Source organism: Zootoca vivipara, chromosome 2 (genome assembly GCF_963506605.1).
Source record: "Zootoca vivipara chromosome 2, rZooViv1.1, whole genome shotgun sequence".
NCBI classification, from domain to species: domain Eukaryota; kingdom Metazoa; phylum Chordata; class Lepidosauria; order Squamata; family Lacertidae; genus Zootoca; species Zootoca vivipara.
The window spans coordinates 262,580-276,766 of NC_083277.1; the positions used below are offsets into that span (position 1 = coordinate 262,580).

The 14,187-nt window shown below is 56.7% G+C and overlaps 1 protein-coding gene across 9 annotated transcripts in view; it reads left to right on the forward strand.

Annotated features, from left to right (window-relative positions):
* SYNGAP1 (synaptic Ras GTPase activating protein 1) overlaps positions 1–1,821 on the forward strand; it is a 59,940-nt gene extending 58,119 nt beyond the window's left edge. For 8 of the 9 annotated variants that reach the window (XM_060271097.1, XM_060271096.1, XM_060271101.1 and 5 more), the window contains one exon: positions 1,126–1,821. In XM_060271097.1, coding sequence (XP_060127080.1) covers positions 1,126–1,281 — 156 coding nt within the window. In that variant the 3' untranslated portion in view covers positions 1,282–1,821. The remainder of the gene's footprint in view (positions 1–1,125) is intronic. The other variant, XR_009557071.1, reaches the window with a different exon arrangement.
* Positions 1,822–14,187: the final 12,366 nt, after the last annotated feature.

A 14,187-nucleotide genomic window follows, 5' to 3' on the forward strand; every position in this document is an offset into this window, starting at 1 on the left:
GGGGGGCTATGGGTGCTCCTGAGGGGCTTTGGGGGTGCCCTTGAGCATCCTGGCCAATGGCAGCCTTTGGGGGACAGAGCCCCCATTGGTCAATGCAAATGACAACGGCCTCGTCCCTGTCAACGGTTCTTTGAAAGGGGCGAAGGCAGAGGGCATTCCCTCGCTGGCCTAAGGGTCTCCCATGTGGGGCCCTCCTCTCCCCCCCCCCTGCTCAGGGGGGAAAGGCCTCAAGTTGTGCCCCACTCAGCCCAGCCTGGGGCCCCCGAGGGTGGGCTTTAAGCTTGGGGTCCGCAGAGGAGGACCCTTCTCTTTCCGAGAGGTGTGCCATAGTCCTTGATTACCCCGTAAAATGCACGGTGAACACGTCCAAGTCTGGACTTCCTCTCGGGGTCCCCCCAACACAGCCAGTGAGGGAAGCCTGTCCCCACCCCAGTGTGGATGGGGAAGGGGGGGCTGAACCCCAGAGAACCTGGGTGTCAGAGTAGTGGGGGAGGCCTGCTGCAGCCGAGGGTCTGGCCTGCACCCATAACAAGCACCCTGGGAATGGCTGGGGTGGGGGGTGAGCAGTTCCCCGTGTGAGGAAGGGGGCAGGATGGAGGCCTCTGGGAAAGCAGGTGGAGAGGAGGAGACCCAAGTGGGGCCTATCTGGCTGGGGGGCTCAGGGCAGGGCCAGGAAAGGGCGTCTCCACCCAGCAGGGGCTGCTATGGGGAGCTGAAATCAGGGGCAGGGCCAAGGACACAGCCCAGCCTCATGCACTCAGCTCCAGCCAGGGGCCACTTGTGGGCACGGGGGTCGCTGCAGTCCCGCCTGCCTTGCAGCCTTTCCATGGGGACGCCTGGCTGGCCCCACAGATGCCCCATGGGCTGACCCAGCTGCCAGGCCAAGCCCTGGGAGAGGGAGGGCGGCGGACCCCACCCACAGGGTGTCCCAGCCAGCCCCATGGAGCCCGCAAATGGGGGGAGGAAGGCCCTTGGACACCCTTGGGCTGCTGTTGAGGAGCCCCGTTGCTGGGTGGGGGGAGGTCCTCTGGGGCCCAAGCGGGAAGGGCGGGGGCTGCCTTGCGAGAGCCGGCACCCCCCAACGTTAATAAATAAGTGCCCCCTCTTGCCCCCCCTCTGTTACAGGAGAGGCAGCTTTCCGCCGTGGGTGCAGCAAACCCGCGTCTGAGCGCCGCTATGGGGCAGCCCTGGAACGGGATCCACTCCGGGCCACCGCCTCCGCCCCCGCGACTCCAGATCACGGAAAATGGAGAGTTTCGCAACACCGTGTCTGAGCACTAGCGGCCGCCCCCTGCCTCCCCCCACCTCCCTGAGCCGCTGTGGGGTGGGTGGGGCGGGGCGGGGGTCCGGCCTGCCTGCCTGCCTCCGGGCGCAGGGAGGGGGCCGGGAACATTTTCAGGGTGTTTTATAGCAGGACACAGACGACAATCTTAACCCCCCCATCACACCCTCTCTGACCCCCACCCCTCCCCTCCCCACAGAGCACCGCCTTCCCCTGCTCTGCCCCCAAACAGAGTGGGGGTTCTCCCTCCCTCCCCCCCCAGGTATTTCTCAGGAGTGGCATCCCCTTCCTCCTCCCCACCTGCTCCCCCCCCATGGCAGCATTGACCTCCCCCTCCCAAGGCAGCAGCCCCAGCAAGGGGGGGGAGGGCGCTGGTCCCTCTTGGCCCCCCCTCCCGGGCCCCCCCTCTGCTGTTGGGGTGGGGGGGCAGGAAGTTCGCCTGCAGGGGGGAGGCTGGTCCCGATTCCCTTGCCACGCGCACTTGCCTCAGCCAGCTGCCATGGCGGGTGGGGGCTGCCCCCCCACTTGCTCATTTTCTTCTCCAGAGGGGCGGGGGAAGGGAAGGCTGGGCGGGAAGGGGAGGACCCCCCCAGGCCCCGAAGCTCCGCACTGCCCAGTCCCCCCCCCAGGCAAGGCTGTGCCTCCCCCCATTCCCCCCCCATTCTGCGCTCTCCATCCTCTGACAAAGGGCTTTGCCTGCTATGTACAGTGACCCCCCCCCCAACCTTTGTTTCTGGTTATTCTCGATTCTTTATTCTCTCTCTATACATAGCTCTCTTTTCCTCTGTGTTGTGGGGGGCAGCGCAAGGGGGGGGGTTTGACTCTTTTCTTCTTTCCTTTCCTCTCTGGTCTCAAGCCGCCCCCCCCTCTAGGCTCCCACCCCCCCATTTCCAACCGGGGGGGGGGGAGAGGGGGCTTGACAAACTCTCTTTCTCTGTCTCTCAAAGAAGCCATTTTTTGAACTGCCCAGCCAGCCCAAAGCGGGGCCCTCGAGATGGGTGGGAACCCCCTGCGCCCCCCCCCAAATGGAGAGAAGCAAAGGGGACGGGGGCCAACCCCCCCCACACACACACTTGGCGTGGTGCTGCTGCTGCTGCTGGCTCTCCCCGTCCGTCGCCCGCCTGCCCCGTTGTGCTTTTTGGTTCCTGAGCTGCTGCAGCTGCCGCAGGGTGAGAGGTGTTCGGCACAAGAGTTCGTGGTTGTCGTGGCTGTTTTCTCCCCCCCCCCTCCCCGCTGCGCATCGCCCCGGACCCTCTCCCCCCCCCCAGCCCCGCTTTGAGCCCCCGACCATTTCCGCCCTCTCTGACCCCCATATTTATTTTGTAAGGACTCTCCTTCCCTCCCCGCTCTCACCCCCCCACCCCTCTTTCTCCCCACCCCCCACCCCCACCCCGGACAATGACGGTGGCTCAGGCGGGCACCGTAGATATTTATACGTATTATTATGATGATGAATTATTATTATTATTATAATATAAAGAGATTGTACATATGTGAAGTCCCCGCTGCCTGCTCCCCATGGACTTGCCCCCCCCCTGGTGTAATTACCGCGGGATTTGTACTGTACATAAAAAGAGCTGCTTCTTCTCTCTCTCTCTCTCTCTCTTTCTCTCTCTGCCTCCTTCCCCCCCCTCGAACTCAGAGCCTGTGTACATATTTCCTCCCTTTGGATGGGGGTTCAGGTCACTCTGGCCTCCCCAGGCATCTTCTCTCTCTCTCTCTCTCTCTCTCTCTCTCTCTCTCTCTCTCTCTCTCTCTCTCTCTCTAGCTCTCGAGTTTATTTTATGTCAAATTTATTTTTTTCTCATTTTTTTTTCTGGAGTGTGTGGTGAAAACAGACGAAAATGTTTAATAAAAAGCAATTGGTCTTTTATGCCACATCAGCCGTAAAGGCAGGGGGAAGGGTGGGATGGGATGGGATGGGGGGCTTCTGTGGGGCAAGTGCCCCAATTTCAGGGGCATCCTCGCTCCTGGAGTCACGAGAGGGTGGAGGGCCTTGCAGTGGGCACTTGGCAAGTTTCTGGCTGCTGGGGGGGGGGGCGCCGTTTCTGCCCGTGTCCAGGTCGGGCTGAGCGAGAGAACTTCAGCCAGAAGCCCCCCAGCTGTTCTCTGCCCCTCAAAAGGAAGGGTCCCAGAGTTGTGGGTGGCCAGACCAAAGTATTTGGGAGAGCGAGTGTGCAAGGGTCTCAGTGTTTCCTGCTTGGCAGGGGGTTGGACTGGATGACCCTTGTGGTCTCTTCCAACTCTATGATTCAGTCTCAAGGGAAGGTGGGGCAAGCTCTGTCGGGTAGAATCCTATTGGAAGGGACACACCCAAAAAGGAAAGGCTGGGGTTGGTATATAACCCGTGTCAGGTTCATTAATAAAAGAATTAGCTGGATCCTGAGATCTGAGGCACGGGACTCAACGCTCTCTCCAGCAAGAGTTGAGAATCACAGAATTACACAGCACAGTGAAGCTTTCAAATATGCAGTGAACAGGCCACACTGTTAGTCCGTTTGAATGCTTGACTTACAATGTCCCAAGGTCAGATTCATGCGTCATTCCATGCAGCAGCAAGAACTTAGGAGACACGTTCCCTGGTCAGCTTCACGTGGCGGAAGAGAAAGAAGAAAGAAACTTGGCTTTGAGACCGGAGTCTTAACCCCCTCGTACATTCACTAGCCCTCAGTTTCCTGGATGGGGGAACCTGGGAATGGGGTTTTTAAAAGCAGATGTTGGGTGGCTGCCTGCCAGGGATTTTCCAGCTACACTTTCTGCATTGCAGGGGGTTGGGCTAGATGACCCCCGGGATCCCTCCCAGTTATAAGGTTCAGTGATAATTGTATCTTCTTAGAAGTTTGTATCACCTTGGAAGAGGGGTGGCTGGGAAGGGACCCTGGACTTCTGAACCTGCCACTACGCTGCCAACCTAAAGCCACCCCCATCCCGTGGGAGGGAGGGGGGAGTTGTCCTTCCTTCCTCTGCTGCCCCCAGGAGGCTCTGGAGCTTTTCCTCACCTTCCACAGCCCCCTGAGGTCCAGCTCCGAGGGCCTTCTGGCGGTTCCCTTCCTGCGAGAAGCAAAGTTACAGGGAACCAGGCAGAGGACCTTCTCGGTGGTGGCACCCGCCCTGCGGAACGCCCTCCCATCAGATGCCAAGGAAATAAACAACTATCTTTAATGCTGTATTGTGTTTTTAAAATTTGGTGGGGAGCCACCCAGAGTGGCTGGGGAAACCCAGCCAGATGGGTGGGGTATACATAATGGGTGGGCTTGAGGGCATCCTGAGCAACTTTGCAGACGACACCAAATTGGGAGGGGTGGCTAATACCCCAGAGGACAGGATCACACTTCAAAATGACCTTAACAGATTAGACAACTGGGCCAAAGCAAACAAGATGAATTTTAACAAGGAGAAATGTAAGGTACTACACTTGGGCAAAAAAAATGAAAGGCACAAATACAGGATGGGAGACACCTGGCTTGAGAGCAGTACATGTGAAAAGGATCTAGGAGTTTTGGTTGACCACAAACTTGACATGAGTCAACAGTGTGAGGCAGCAGCTAAAAAAGCCAATGCAATTCTGGGCTGCATCAATAGGAGTATAGCATCTAGATCTAGGGAAGTAATAGTACCACTGTATTCTGCTCTGGTCAGACCTCACCTGGAGTACTGTGTCCAGTTCTGGGCACCACAGTTCAAGAAGGATACTGACAAGCTGGAATGTGTCCAGAAGAGGGCAACCCAAATGGTCAAAGGCCTGGAAACGATGCCTTATGAGGAACGGCTTAGGGAGCTGGGTATGTTTAGCCTGGAGAAGAGAAGGTGAAGGGGTGATATGATAGCCATGTTCAGATATATGAAAGGATGTCATATGGAGGAGGGAGAAATATTGTTTTCTGCTGCTCCAGAGAAGCGGACACGGAGCAATGGATTCAAGCTACAAGAAAGAAGATTCCACCTAAACATTAGGAAGAACTTCCTGACAGTAAGAGCTGTTTGGCAGTGGGATTTGCTACCAAGGAGTGCGGTGGAGTCTCCTTCTTTGGAGGTCTTTAAGCAGAGGCTTGACAGCCATATGTCAAGAAAGCTTTGGTGGTGTTTCCTGCTTGGCAGGGGGTTGGACTGGATGGCCCTTGTGGTCTCTTCCAACTCTATGATTCTATGATTCTATAATATATGATTATTATTATTATTATTATTAGGAGAGGAGCAACTGCAAGGTGGGTTTTCACTCTCTTCCATCAAAGTCTCCCATCAAAGAGCTCAGACCCTATGGGGAGGGGGGGTGTTTGGGTGACTCACACTGCTGCTGGAAGGGCCAGCCAAGGCTAACAGGTCACCCCCCCCAAGGAGGGAGGGAATTGCCATGGGTCCAGCTCTGTCAGCCATGCCCCCCCAGGGTGCAAGTGGGTGGGTGGCAGGGATCTGGGCCCTTGAATTCCTCTTGCTGATAACGCAGAAGATACTGAGTGGCAGGCCTCACCTTTTATTTATTTGCAGCAAGTGACCTCGAGGCGACTTGCAAGCACGAAAGAGTGCGATTCTAAAAATGGCCAGCAAGAGAAAAGCATCAGATATATATAGATATAAAAGCAGCAGCTAAGAGCAGAAGGGAAGGGGGATGCAAAACTCTCTCCTGTGCTTTGCTTGGGGGGGGGGGGACCAGAGCAGAAGGGAGCCTGGGAGGGGGGCTGGAATGAGGGGGGGGTTCGTCCTCAAGGGCAGGGTCTCGGGTGCTTCTGTGCTTGCTCGCTCAGACTGTGGATCCTAGAATGGTAGAGTTGGGAGGGACCCCTCAGAGTCATCTAGTCCAACCCCCTGCAATGCAGGAATCTCAGCTCAAGCATCCCTGACAGATGGCCACCCAACCTCTGCTTGAAAACCTCCAAGGAAGAAGAGCCCCCCTCCCTGGGGAGGCCGTTCCCCAAGTCGAGCAGCCGCCAGCCTCCTCCTGGGGCAGCTCTCGGGGGCAGGGCAGGGCAGGGGACAAAGGAGAGCCTCCTCCGTCTTTTTGGACACCAGACTGGCCTCACAAACAGGTCAGGGTCCTCCTCTAGGTCTGCTGAAACAGCACTTGCGAGAGAAAATAAGTGGCGGGGCAGAGAATAGAAAAGGTTTCCCCCAAAGCCTGTTGCCTTGAAAGTGCCAGCCCTTTCCCAAGAACCTCTTCCGACCACCTTCAAAGTACATAATAATAATAATAATAATAATAATAATAATAATAATAATAATATATTATTTATACCCCACCCATCTGGCCGGGTCTCCCCAGCCACTCTGGGTGGCTTCCAACAGAAGAATAAAACACAATGTTATATATTAAACATTAAAAGCCTCCCTGAACAGGGCTGCCTTCAGATGTCTTCTAAAAGTCTGGTAGTTGTTTTCCTCTTTGACATCTGTTGGGAGGGCGTTCCACAGGGCAGGCGCCACCACCGAGAAGACCCTCTGCCTGATTCCCTGCAACTTGGCTTCTTGCAACGAGGGAACTGCCAGAAGGCCCTTGGAGCTGGACCTCAGTGTCCGGGCAGAACGATGGGGGTGGAGACGCTCCTTCAGGTATACTGGACCGAGGCCATTTAGAGCTTTAAAGGTCAGCACCAACACTTTGAATTGTGCTCGGAAACGTACTGGGAGCCAATGTAGATCTTTCAAGACCGGTGTTATGTGGTCTCGGCGGCCGCTCCCAGTCACCAGTCTAGCTGCCGCATTCTGGGTTAGTTGTGGTTTCCGGGTCACCTTCAAAGGTAGCCCCACGTAGAGCGCATTGCAGTAGTCCAAGCAAGAGATAACTAGAGCATGCACCACTCTGGTGAGACAGTCGGCGGGCAGGTAGGGTCTCATCCTGCGTACCAGATGGAGCTGCCCTGGACACAGAATTCACCTGCGCCTCCATGGACAGCTGTGAGTCCAAAATGACTCCCAGGCTGCGCACCTGGTCTCTCAGGGGCACAGTTACCCCATTCAGAACCAGGGACTCCTCCACACCTGCCCGCCTCCTGTCCCCCAAAACACACAAATGCATACCATAATAACAAAACAAAAGCCCCCCCACTCTAACACACACTTTAAAAGACCACAGTTTGTGTAATCAGCCCAAGGCCTGCTTAAAGAGGGACGTTTCCGCCTGGTGCCCAAAGGTGTATTATGAAGGCACCAGGCAGGCCTCCCCGGGAAGAGCATCCTGCAAATGGGGAGCCACTGCAGAAAAGGCCCTGCTCTTGTGTTGCCACCCCCTGGATCTCTCACGGAGGAGGCACACAAAGAAGGGCCTTGGGTAGTGAATGCAGAGTCCAAGGGAGCCTCAAGGGGGCAGCCATGGATCCAGGAGAACCCTAAGCTATGTCCCCGCTCCTTCTGAGGGAGCGTGACCCCCATCAAGAGCAGGCCACGCCCCAGCCATCCGCTCTCGGGGACCTCAGTCTTATATGGATGGCGCTTCCGATGCTTGGTTCTCATCCAGTCCGTTCTTGAGTCCAGCGCAACCACTGCTTCACCTGCAGATGCCAAGGAGAAGATAAAAAGGCAAAGGACCCCGGGATGGTTACGTCCACTCAAAGGCAACTATGGGGTTGCGCAACTCGTCTCGCTTTCAGGCCAGGGAGGAGCTACTGCAAAGCACTGATCTGTCTGCAACTGGGTGGGGGCAGCAGGCGGAGAAACAGCAAGCCCAGGTTCCTCCCCCATCTTGTGGGTCTGATGGCCAGTAGCCTGTTTGGGGTTGTGGCACTTCCAAGCAAGAACCTCTCCTGGAGATCTTTACAGGTGATAGCCAGCCCTTTGGGTTGTGCCCAGAGCTGTTCTAGCAAGAGGCGCGTTGTCACAGTGGCCGGAGTGGACTACTTCAGAGTAACGACGCTACGCAGCTCTGCATTTTATTCTTTTATTGGTGCTGCGTATTTACAGTGCTCAAGTCATTGCTATTTACACGGAGCGATGTTGTCAGTCGGTTTCAGAACCTCCTAATGGCTTTTGGCGCGTCTTTCTCCAACACAAAAGCTTTGGCAGACCCATCCTCTTGCCCCTCCTCTTCCTGCGTAATTCTGGAGTTGGGGGGATGGGTCTTCCCCCCTTACTTGCCCCTTCCTGTCCCACCTGGGACCCTGGCTCCTCTACCCTGCCTGAGCCTCGGACACGACTTCCTGCTTCCCCACTGGAATCGGAACTCTCCCTGCTTTCCCCTTTGCTCGGGGACGGGCTTGAACTCAGGAGGGGAGGGACTTCGCGATATCCCCTGTCCCTCACATCCACCCCCCTCCCAAGCTCTCCTTCACCCCTCCCCAGGCCCCCCCCATGTGTCGGTGACGACTGGAAGCCTAAAAACTCGGTGCTCTCCGATCCCGTTGGTGTGAACACCTCCCCCCAGTCCTGCGAGCCCCCCCCTTCCGCCTGGGAGGACGGGAATCCCAAAAAGTCCGTGGCGTCTGAGCTGGTGGGGGTAAAAATGTTTTGCCAATCTGCTCCTTCCTCTGACTGGGTGGATCTTGGCGACACCCATACCTCATCCTCTGGTTCCTCAAACTCCGCTTCCCAGCGCCATGGTGAGCTGTTCTCCCGTGCCTCCTCCTCCTCCCCCTCCCTTTCCATGTGCCAGGGCTTGGGTCTGTGGGGAAAGAGGGCGTGAAATTCTTCCACCAAGAATTCCTCCTGTATCTGAGTGGCGGGAACCCATTCATTCTGGGACGGTGGAGCATCCTCCCATGCCATGAGGTACTCCAGGCCCCCCACCCCCCACCTTGAATCCAGGATGGCCGTGGCCTCATTGAGTTGCTCCCTGTTTTCCCTCTCCCCCCCTCCCTCGGGGGTTTGTTCGCTGTCCCTGAGCCTGCTGCTTTCCCTGTACGGCGACAGCAGCGATCTATGAAACACTGGATGCACCCTCATGTCCTCTGGCAGTGCCAGCCTGTATGCCACCGGGTTGACCTGTTGCGTGACCGTGAAGGGGCCCAGCCATTTGGGTGCCAGCTTCTTGCACCTCCCTCTGGTGGGAAGGCCCTCCGAGGACAACCACACCTTGTCCCCCACCCTGATGACCTCCCCTTGTCGCCTGTGGCGATCTGCCCCCTTTTTGTACGCTTCCTTGGCCCTCTCCAAGTGTTCTCTGAGCTGCTGGTGCACCGTCTCCAGTTCCTCTGCCCAATCCTCAGCCTGTGGGCCCTCCTCCTCCTCCTCCTCCCTCTCCCTCTCTGGGAAAGATCTGAGGTCGCGCCCGTAATTGGCCTTAAAGGGCGACACCCCTGTGGAGACGTGCACTGCATTGTTGTAGGCAAATTCTGCTAGTGGCAAGCGATCCACCCAGTCCGTTTGCCGCTGGCTGACGTAGCATCTCAGGTACTGCTGCAGAATGGCGTTGACCCTCTCCGCTTGTCCGTTGGTCTGCGGGTGTCTAGCCGTCGACAAGCTGACCTCCACCTGCAGGAGGTTCATGAGCCGCCGCCAGAACCTGGAAACAAATTGGCGGCCACGATCCGAAATAACCCTTAAAGGTAATCCATGCAGTCTGAAAATGTGATCAACAAACAGTTTGGCTGTCTCTTCTGCCGAGACTGCCCTGGCACACGGTATAAAGTGACACATTTTGGACATGAGGTCCACCACCACCAACACTGCAGTCTTACCCCTGGACGAAGGCAGATCTGTGATGAAGTCCATGGACACCACTTCCCACGGCCTGTGTGGTGTGGCTAAGGGCTCCAGCAACCCTGGTGGCGCTGCTCTGACCACCTTCGCCCGCTGGCAGGTGGTACAGCCCCTTACATAGTCTCGAACATCTTCCCGCACCCCTGGCCACCAGAAGTGTCTCATGACTAGGTGAGCGGTTTTGTCCCTTCCAAAATGCCCCGCTGTAGGGTTGTCGTGCATCTGCTTGAGGACCGTACGTCGAAGCTGGGTGGTGGGTAGGTACAGCGCACCCTTGTAGAAAAGCAGCCCTCTGCGTTCTGCAAAGTCTTTTGCCTGCTCCCTCCCCCCTCTCAGTTCTCTGAAGATGCGGTTGGCAAATTCATCCGCTGCCGTCAGTGCTGTGAGTTCTGCCTCGCTCACCACAGCTGCTCCGCAGGACCATGCCGACGGGGGGAAAATGTGCCTTGGGGCTGGTGGCGCCTCCTCCTCCATGTACTCTGGCTTGCGGGAGAGGGCATCCGCCCTGACATTCTGCTCCCCCGGGATGTAGTGGATGGAGAAGTTGAAGTTCGAGAAGAACTCTGCCCACCGTATCTGCCGCTGATTGAGCACCCTGGCAGTTCTCCAGAACTCCAGGTTCTTGTGGTCTGTGCACACCTGGATGGGGTGCTTTGCGCCCACCAGGAAGTGTCGCCAGTGCTGGAACGCAGCGTAGATCGCAAGAAGTTCCCTATCAAACACTGTGTAGTTGCGTTCAGGCTGTGTCAGCTTCCTGGAGAAGAAGGCACAGGGTCTCCACTCCCTGTTGGCGTCCAGTTGCAACAAAATTGCGCCCACAGCTTTCTCAGAAGCATCTGTCTCAATGCGTAGGGGCGCGTCCTGCACCACATGGAACAGGTTTTGGTCTGAGGCGAACACTCTCTTGAGGCTTTCGAACGCTGCTTGCGCCTCTGGTGTCCACTTGAACTTCTGCTTGCCTCTCAGGCAGTCCGTGATGGGAGCCGTAACGCGAGAGAAGTTCTTGATGAACTTCCTGTAGAAGTTAGCGAAGCCTAGTAGGCGTTGGGCATCTTTGCGCGTCCTGGGGCTGTGCCAGTCCAGGATGGCCTGCACCTTGTCCTTGTCCATCGCCAGCCCCTTGTCTGACAGCTTGTAGCCCAGGAAGTCCACCTCTTTGGTGTGAAACTTGCACTTCTCCAGCTTCACATACAGGTGGTTCTCCTTCAGGCGTTGCAACACCTCTCTGACATCTTTCACGTGCTGCACTGGGTCATTCGAGTAGATAAGGATGTCATCTAGGAAGACCAAGCATTTCCTGAAGAGGAGGGACCCCAGGACGTGGTGCATGAAGGCCTGGAAGCATGCTGAGCCCCCTTGCAAACCGAAGGGCATCACCAGATATTCAAAAGAGCCCAGAGGCGTGAACATCGTGGTTTTCCATTCATCTCCTTCCCGGATCCTGATCAAGTTGTACGCCCCCCTTAGGTCCAGCTTGGTGAAAATCTTGCCCCTGCGTGCCGCTGTCAGGAGATCATCCACTCTGGGCATGGGGAAAGCCACTGGCTCTGTCACCGAATTCAGCCGTCTAAAGTCCACCACAAGACGGCGCTGTTGCGTGTCTTTCTTGTCCACCCAGAAGACCGGGCTGCCCCCTGCTGCCTTGCTTTCCCTTATGAACCCCCGCTTGAGGTTCTTGTCGATGAAAGCGCGCAGATCCTCCAGCTCCTGGTCTGACATGGCGTACAGCTTGGCTGGGGGTATCGTCGCCCCTGGCACCAGGTTGATCTGGCAGTCAAAAGGCCTGTGCGGGGGTAGGTGGTCGGACTCCGCTTCGCTGAAGACCTCCTGCAGGTCCCAGTACTGCTTGGGTATTGCCTCACCCCCTTTGATATGCATGGTGGCCACCGTGGCTATCGGAGGCCCCTCCCCTGGTTGGTGCTGCATGCAATGTTCCAGACAAAAGTCCGACCCAAACGTGATGCACCTCTGGTGCCAACTGATGGAGGGGTCGTGGCGCGCCAGCCAGCTCATGCCCAAGACGATGGGGGGGTCTGAGATGGTGGTGACGTTGAACGCCAGTGTCTCTGAGTGCCTTCCCACCGTCATTCTCATGGGGGGGGTTTGATGTGTGATGGCCCCTCCCAGCAGCTCCCTGCCGTCAATGGTTGCCACGTGCAGAGGAAAATCCAACTGCAAAAGCTGGATTTGGTGCTCTTCTGCAAAGCTTCTCGAGAAGAAGTTGGCGGACGCCCCACTGTCAATTAAGGCGAGGACCGTCAGGGGATAGCCATTTGGGAGCGTTAGCGTCACTTCTAGAACCACTCCTGCTCTGGGAGGGGTGGGCTGGCTCTGCACCTCTCTGTGCGGGTGGGCGGGCTGGGGCTGTTGTCTGCTGACTGTGCCTGGCTGCTGCCCCTTGTCTCCTGCAGCCAGGCTTTCCCGTTTCCCTGCTGTGGTGCTGCGTCAGTGGGGGAGGGCACCACCGTTCCCGCCTTTCCTTGCCACTCCCTGCGATGTGGGCAGTCTCTGACGAGATGCTGGGGTGAGTTGCAGAGAAAGCAATTCCCGCCCCTTCCCTCCTTGCGTCTTGGCGCCGCTGGGGTTTGAAAAGCCCGCGCGCGCGCGCTATCAATCTGCATGGGCTCCTGGTCCTGGCTGGCTCCAGGCGTGGCTTGAAAGGGTTGTTGAGGGAGTGGCTTCTCCTGCGACCGTGGGAACCAAGCCCGCTTTGCGCGCGTCGCTTGCTTGTCGTTCCACCGGGATTCCTGCCTCACCCCCACCGCCAGAGCTGCTTTGCTCAGCTGATCCATAGTACTGGGCTTTGGACCTCTCGAGAGTTCATCCTTCACCTCCTCGCTCAAACCCAAGTAAAACGCAGCTTGCATGGGAGGCGAATCCAAAACCCACCCCAGTCTGTGCACCAGCATGGTGAATTTCGCCCAATATGCGCGAACTGTCATATTTCCTTGGCGTAAATTATGCAGTTCCTCCTTAGTCTGGTCCAAATGACTATCGGACGAATACATCGTCCTCAAACCTTCTAGAAATTGTTGGACATTTTTCATGCAAGGATTCTTGGTTGCGATTAATGGTCTTAGCCACTCCCTGGCTGCTCCGGTGAGATGTTCCACAATAAACGCTACTCTGTGCTCATCATCGGGGAACTCATTCTGGTGCAGCTCAAGAGCATACACGATCTCAGTCTCAAAGCCCTGAAACTCCTTCGGGTCTCCATTGAACTTGCTTACAAGGGTCCCTGCTCTCCTTCCTGGCAGCACTTGGACTTGGGGAGCCCCTCCCGCCTTGTTTTTCTCTGCATCCAGCTTGTTTTGGAGGTCTACCGCCACCGCCCTTAAATGCTGCTCTTTTTCCTGGAGCTCTCTCACCTGTTCCGCAAGTTGTAGCCGGTCGTCCTGGACCTTCTTAGTCTCCTCTTTAGCTGCCTTCAATTCTCCCTGCGCCTGCAGCGACAGCTGTTGCAGTTCTAGCTGGGCTTGCTCAGCGATCTGCCGCCACTTCTCCGCCTCGGACACGCTCATCCCGGCAACTCCGAAGTAGCCCAAAAATGATTAGGAGGTTGCTGTCACAGTGGCCGGAGTGGACTACTTCAGAGTAACGACGCTACGCAGCTCTGCATTTTATTCTTTTATTGGTGCTGCGTATTTACAGTGCTCAAGTCATTGCTATTTACACGGAGCGATGTTGTCAGTCGGTTTCAGAACCTCCTAATGGCTTTTGGCGCGTCTTTCTCCAACACAAAAGCTTTGGCAGACCCATCCTCTTGCCCCTCCTCTTCCTGCGTAATTCTGGAGTTGGGGGGATGGGTCTTCCCCCCTTACTTGCCCCTTCCTGTCCCACCTGGGACCCTGGCTCCTCTACCCTGCCTGAGCCTCGGACACGACTTCCTGCTTCCCCACTGGAATCGGAACTCTCCCTGCTTTCCCCTTTGCTCGGGGACGGGCTTGAACTCAGGAGGGGAGGGACTTCGCGATATCCCCTGTCCCTCACACGCGTGTTCCCTCTAACCAGACCTGGTCAGCAATTTGTCTGCAGCAGTTTGGGCCAGTGAGATTTTCTGAGCCCTTTCAAAGGGCATCCCTGGCAGGAGGGCACCCAGCAAAGCTGAAAGGTGGGAGATTTCAGGCAGACTGCGGGAAGGGCCACTGTGGGATTTGCTGCCACAAGATGCACCGGTGATCGCCAGCGTTGATGTTTTTTTAAGCAGCGTAAAGTAGCTACTTCAAGGACTCCAGATTCCATGTGCCCATGGGGTGCACACACACTTGGATGATGGGCTT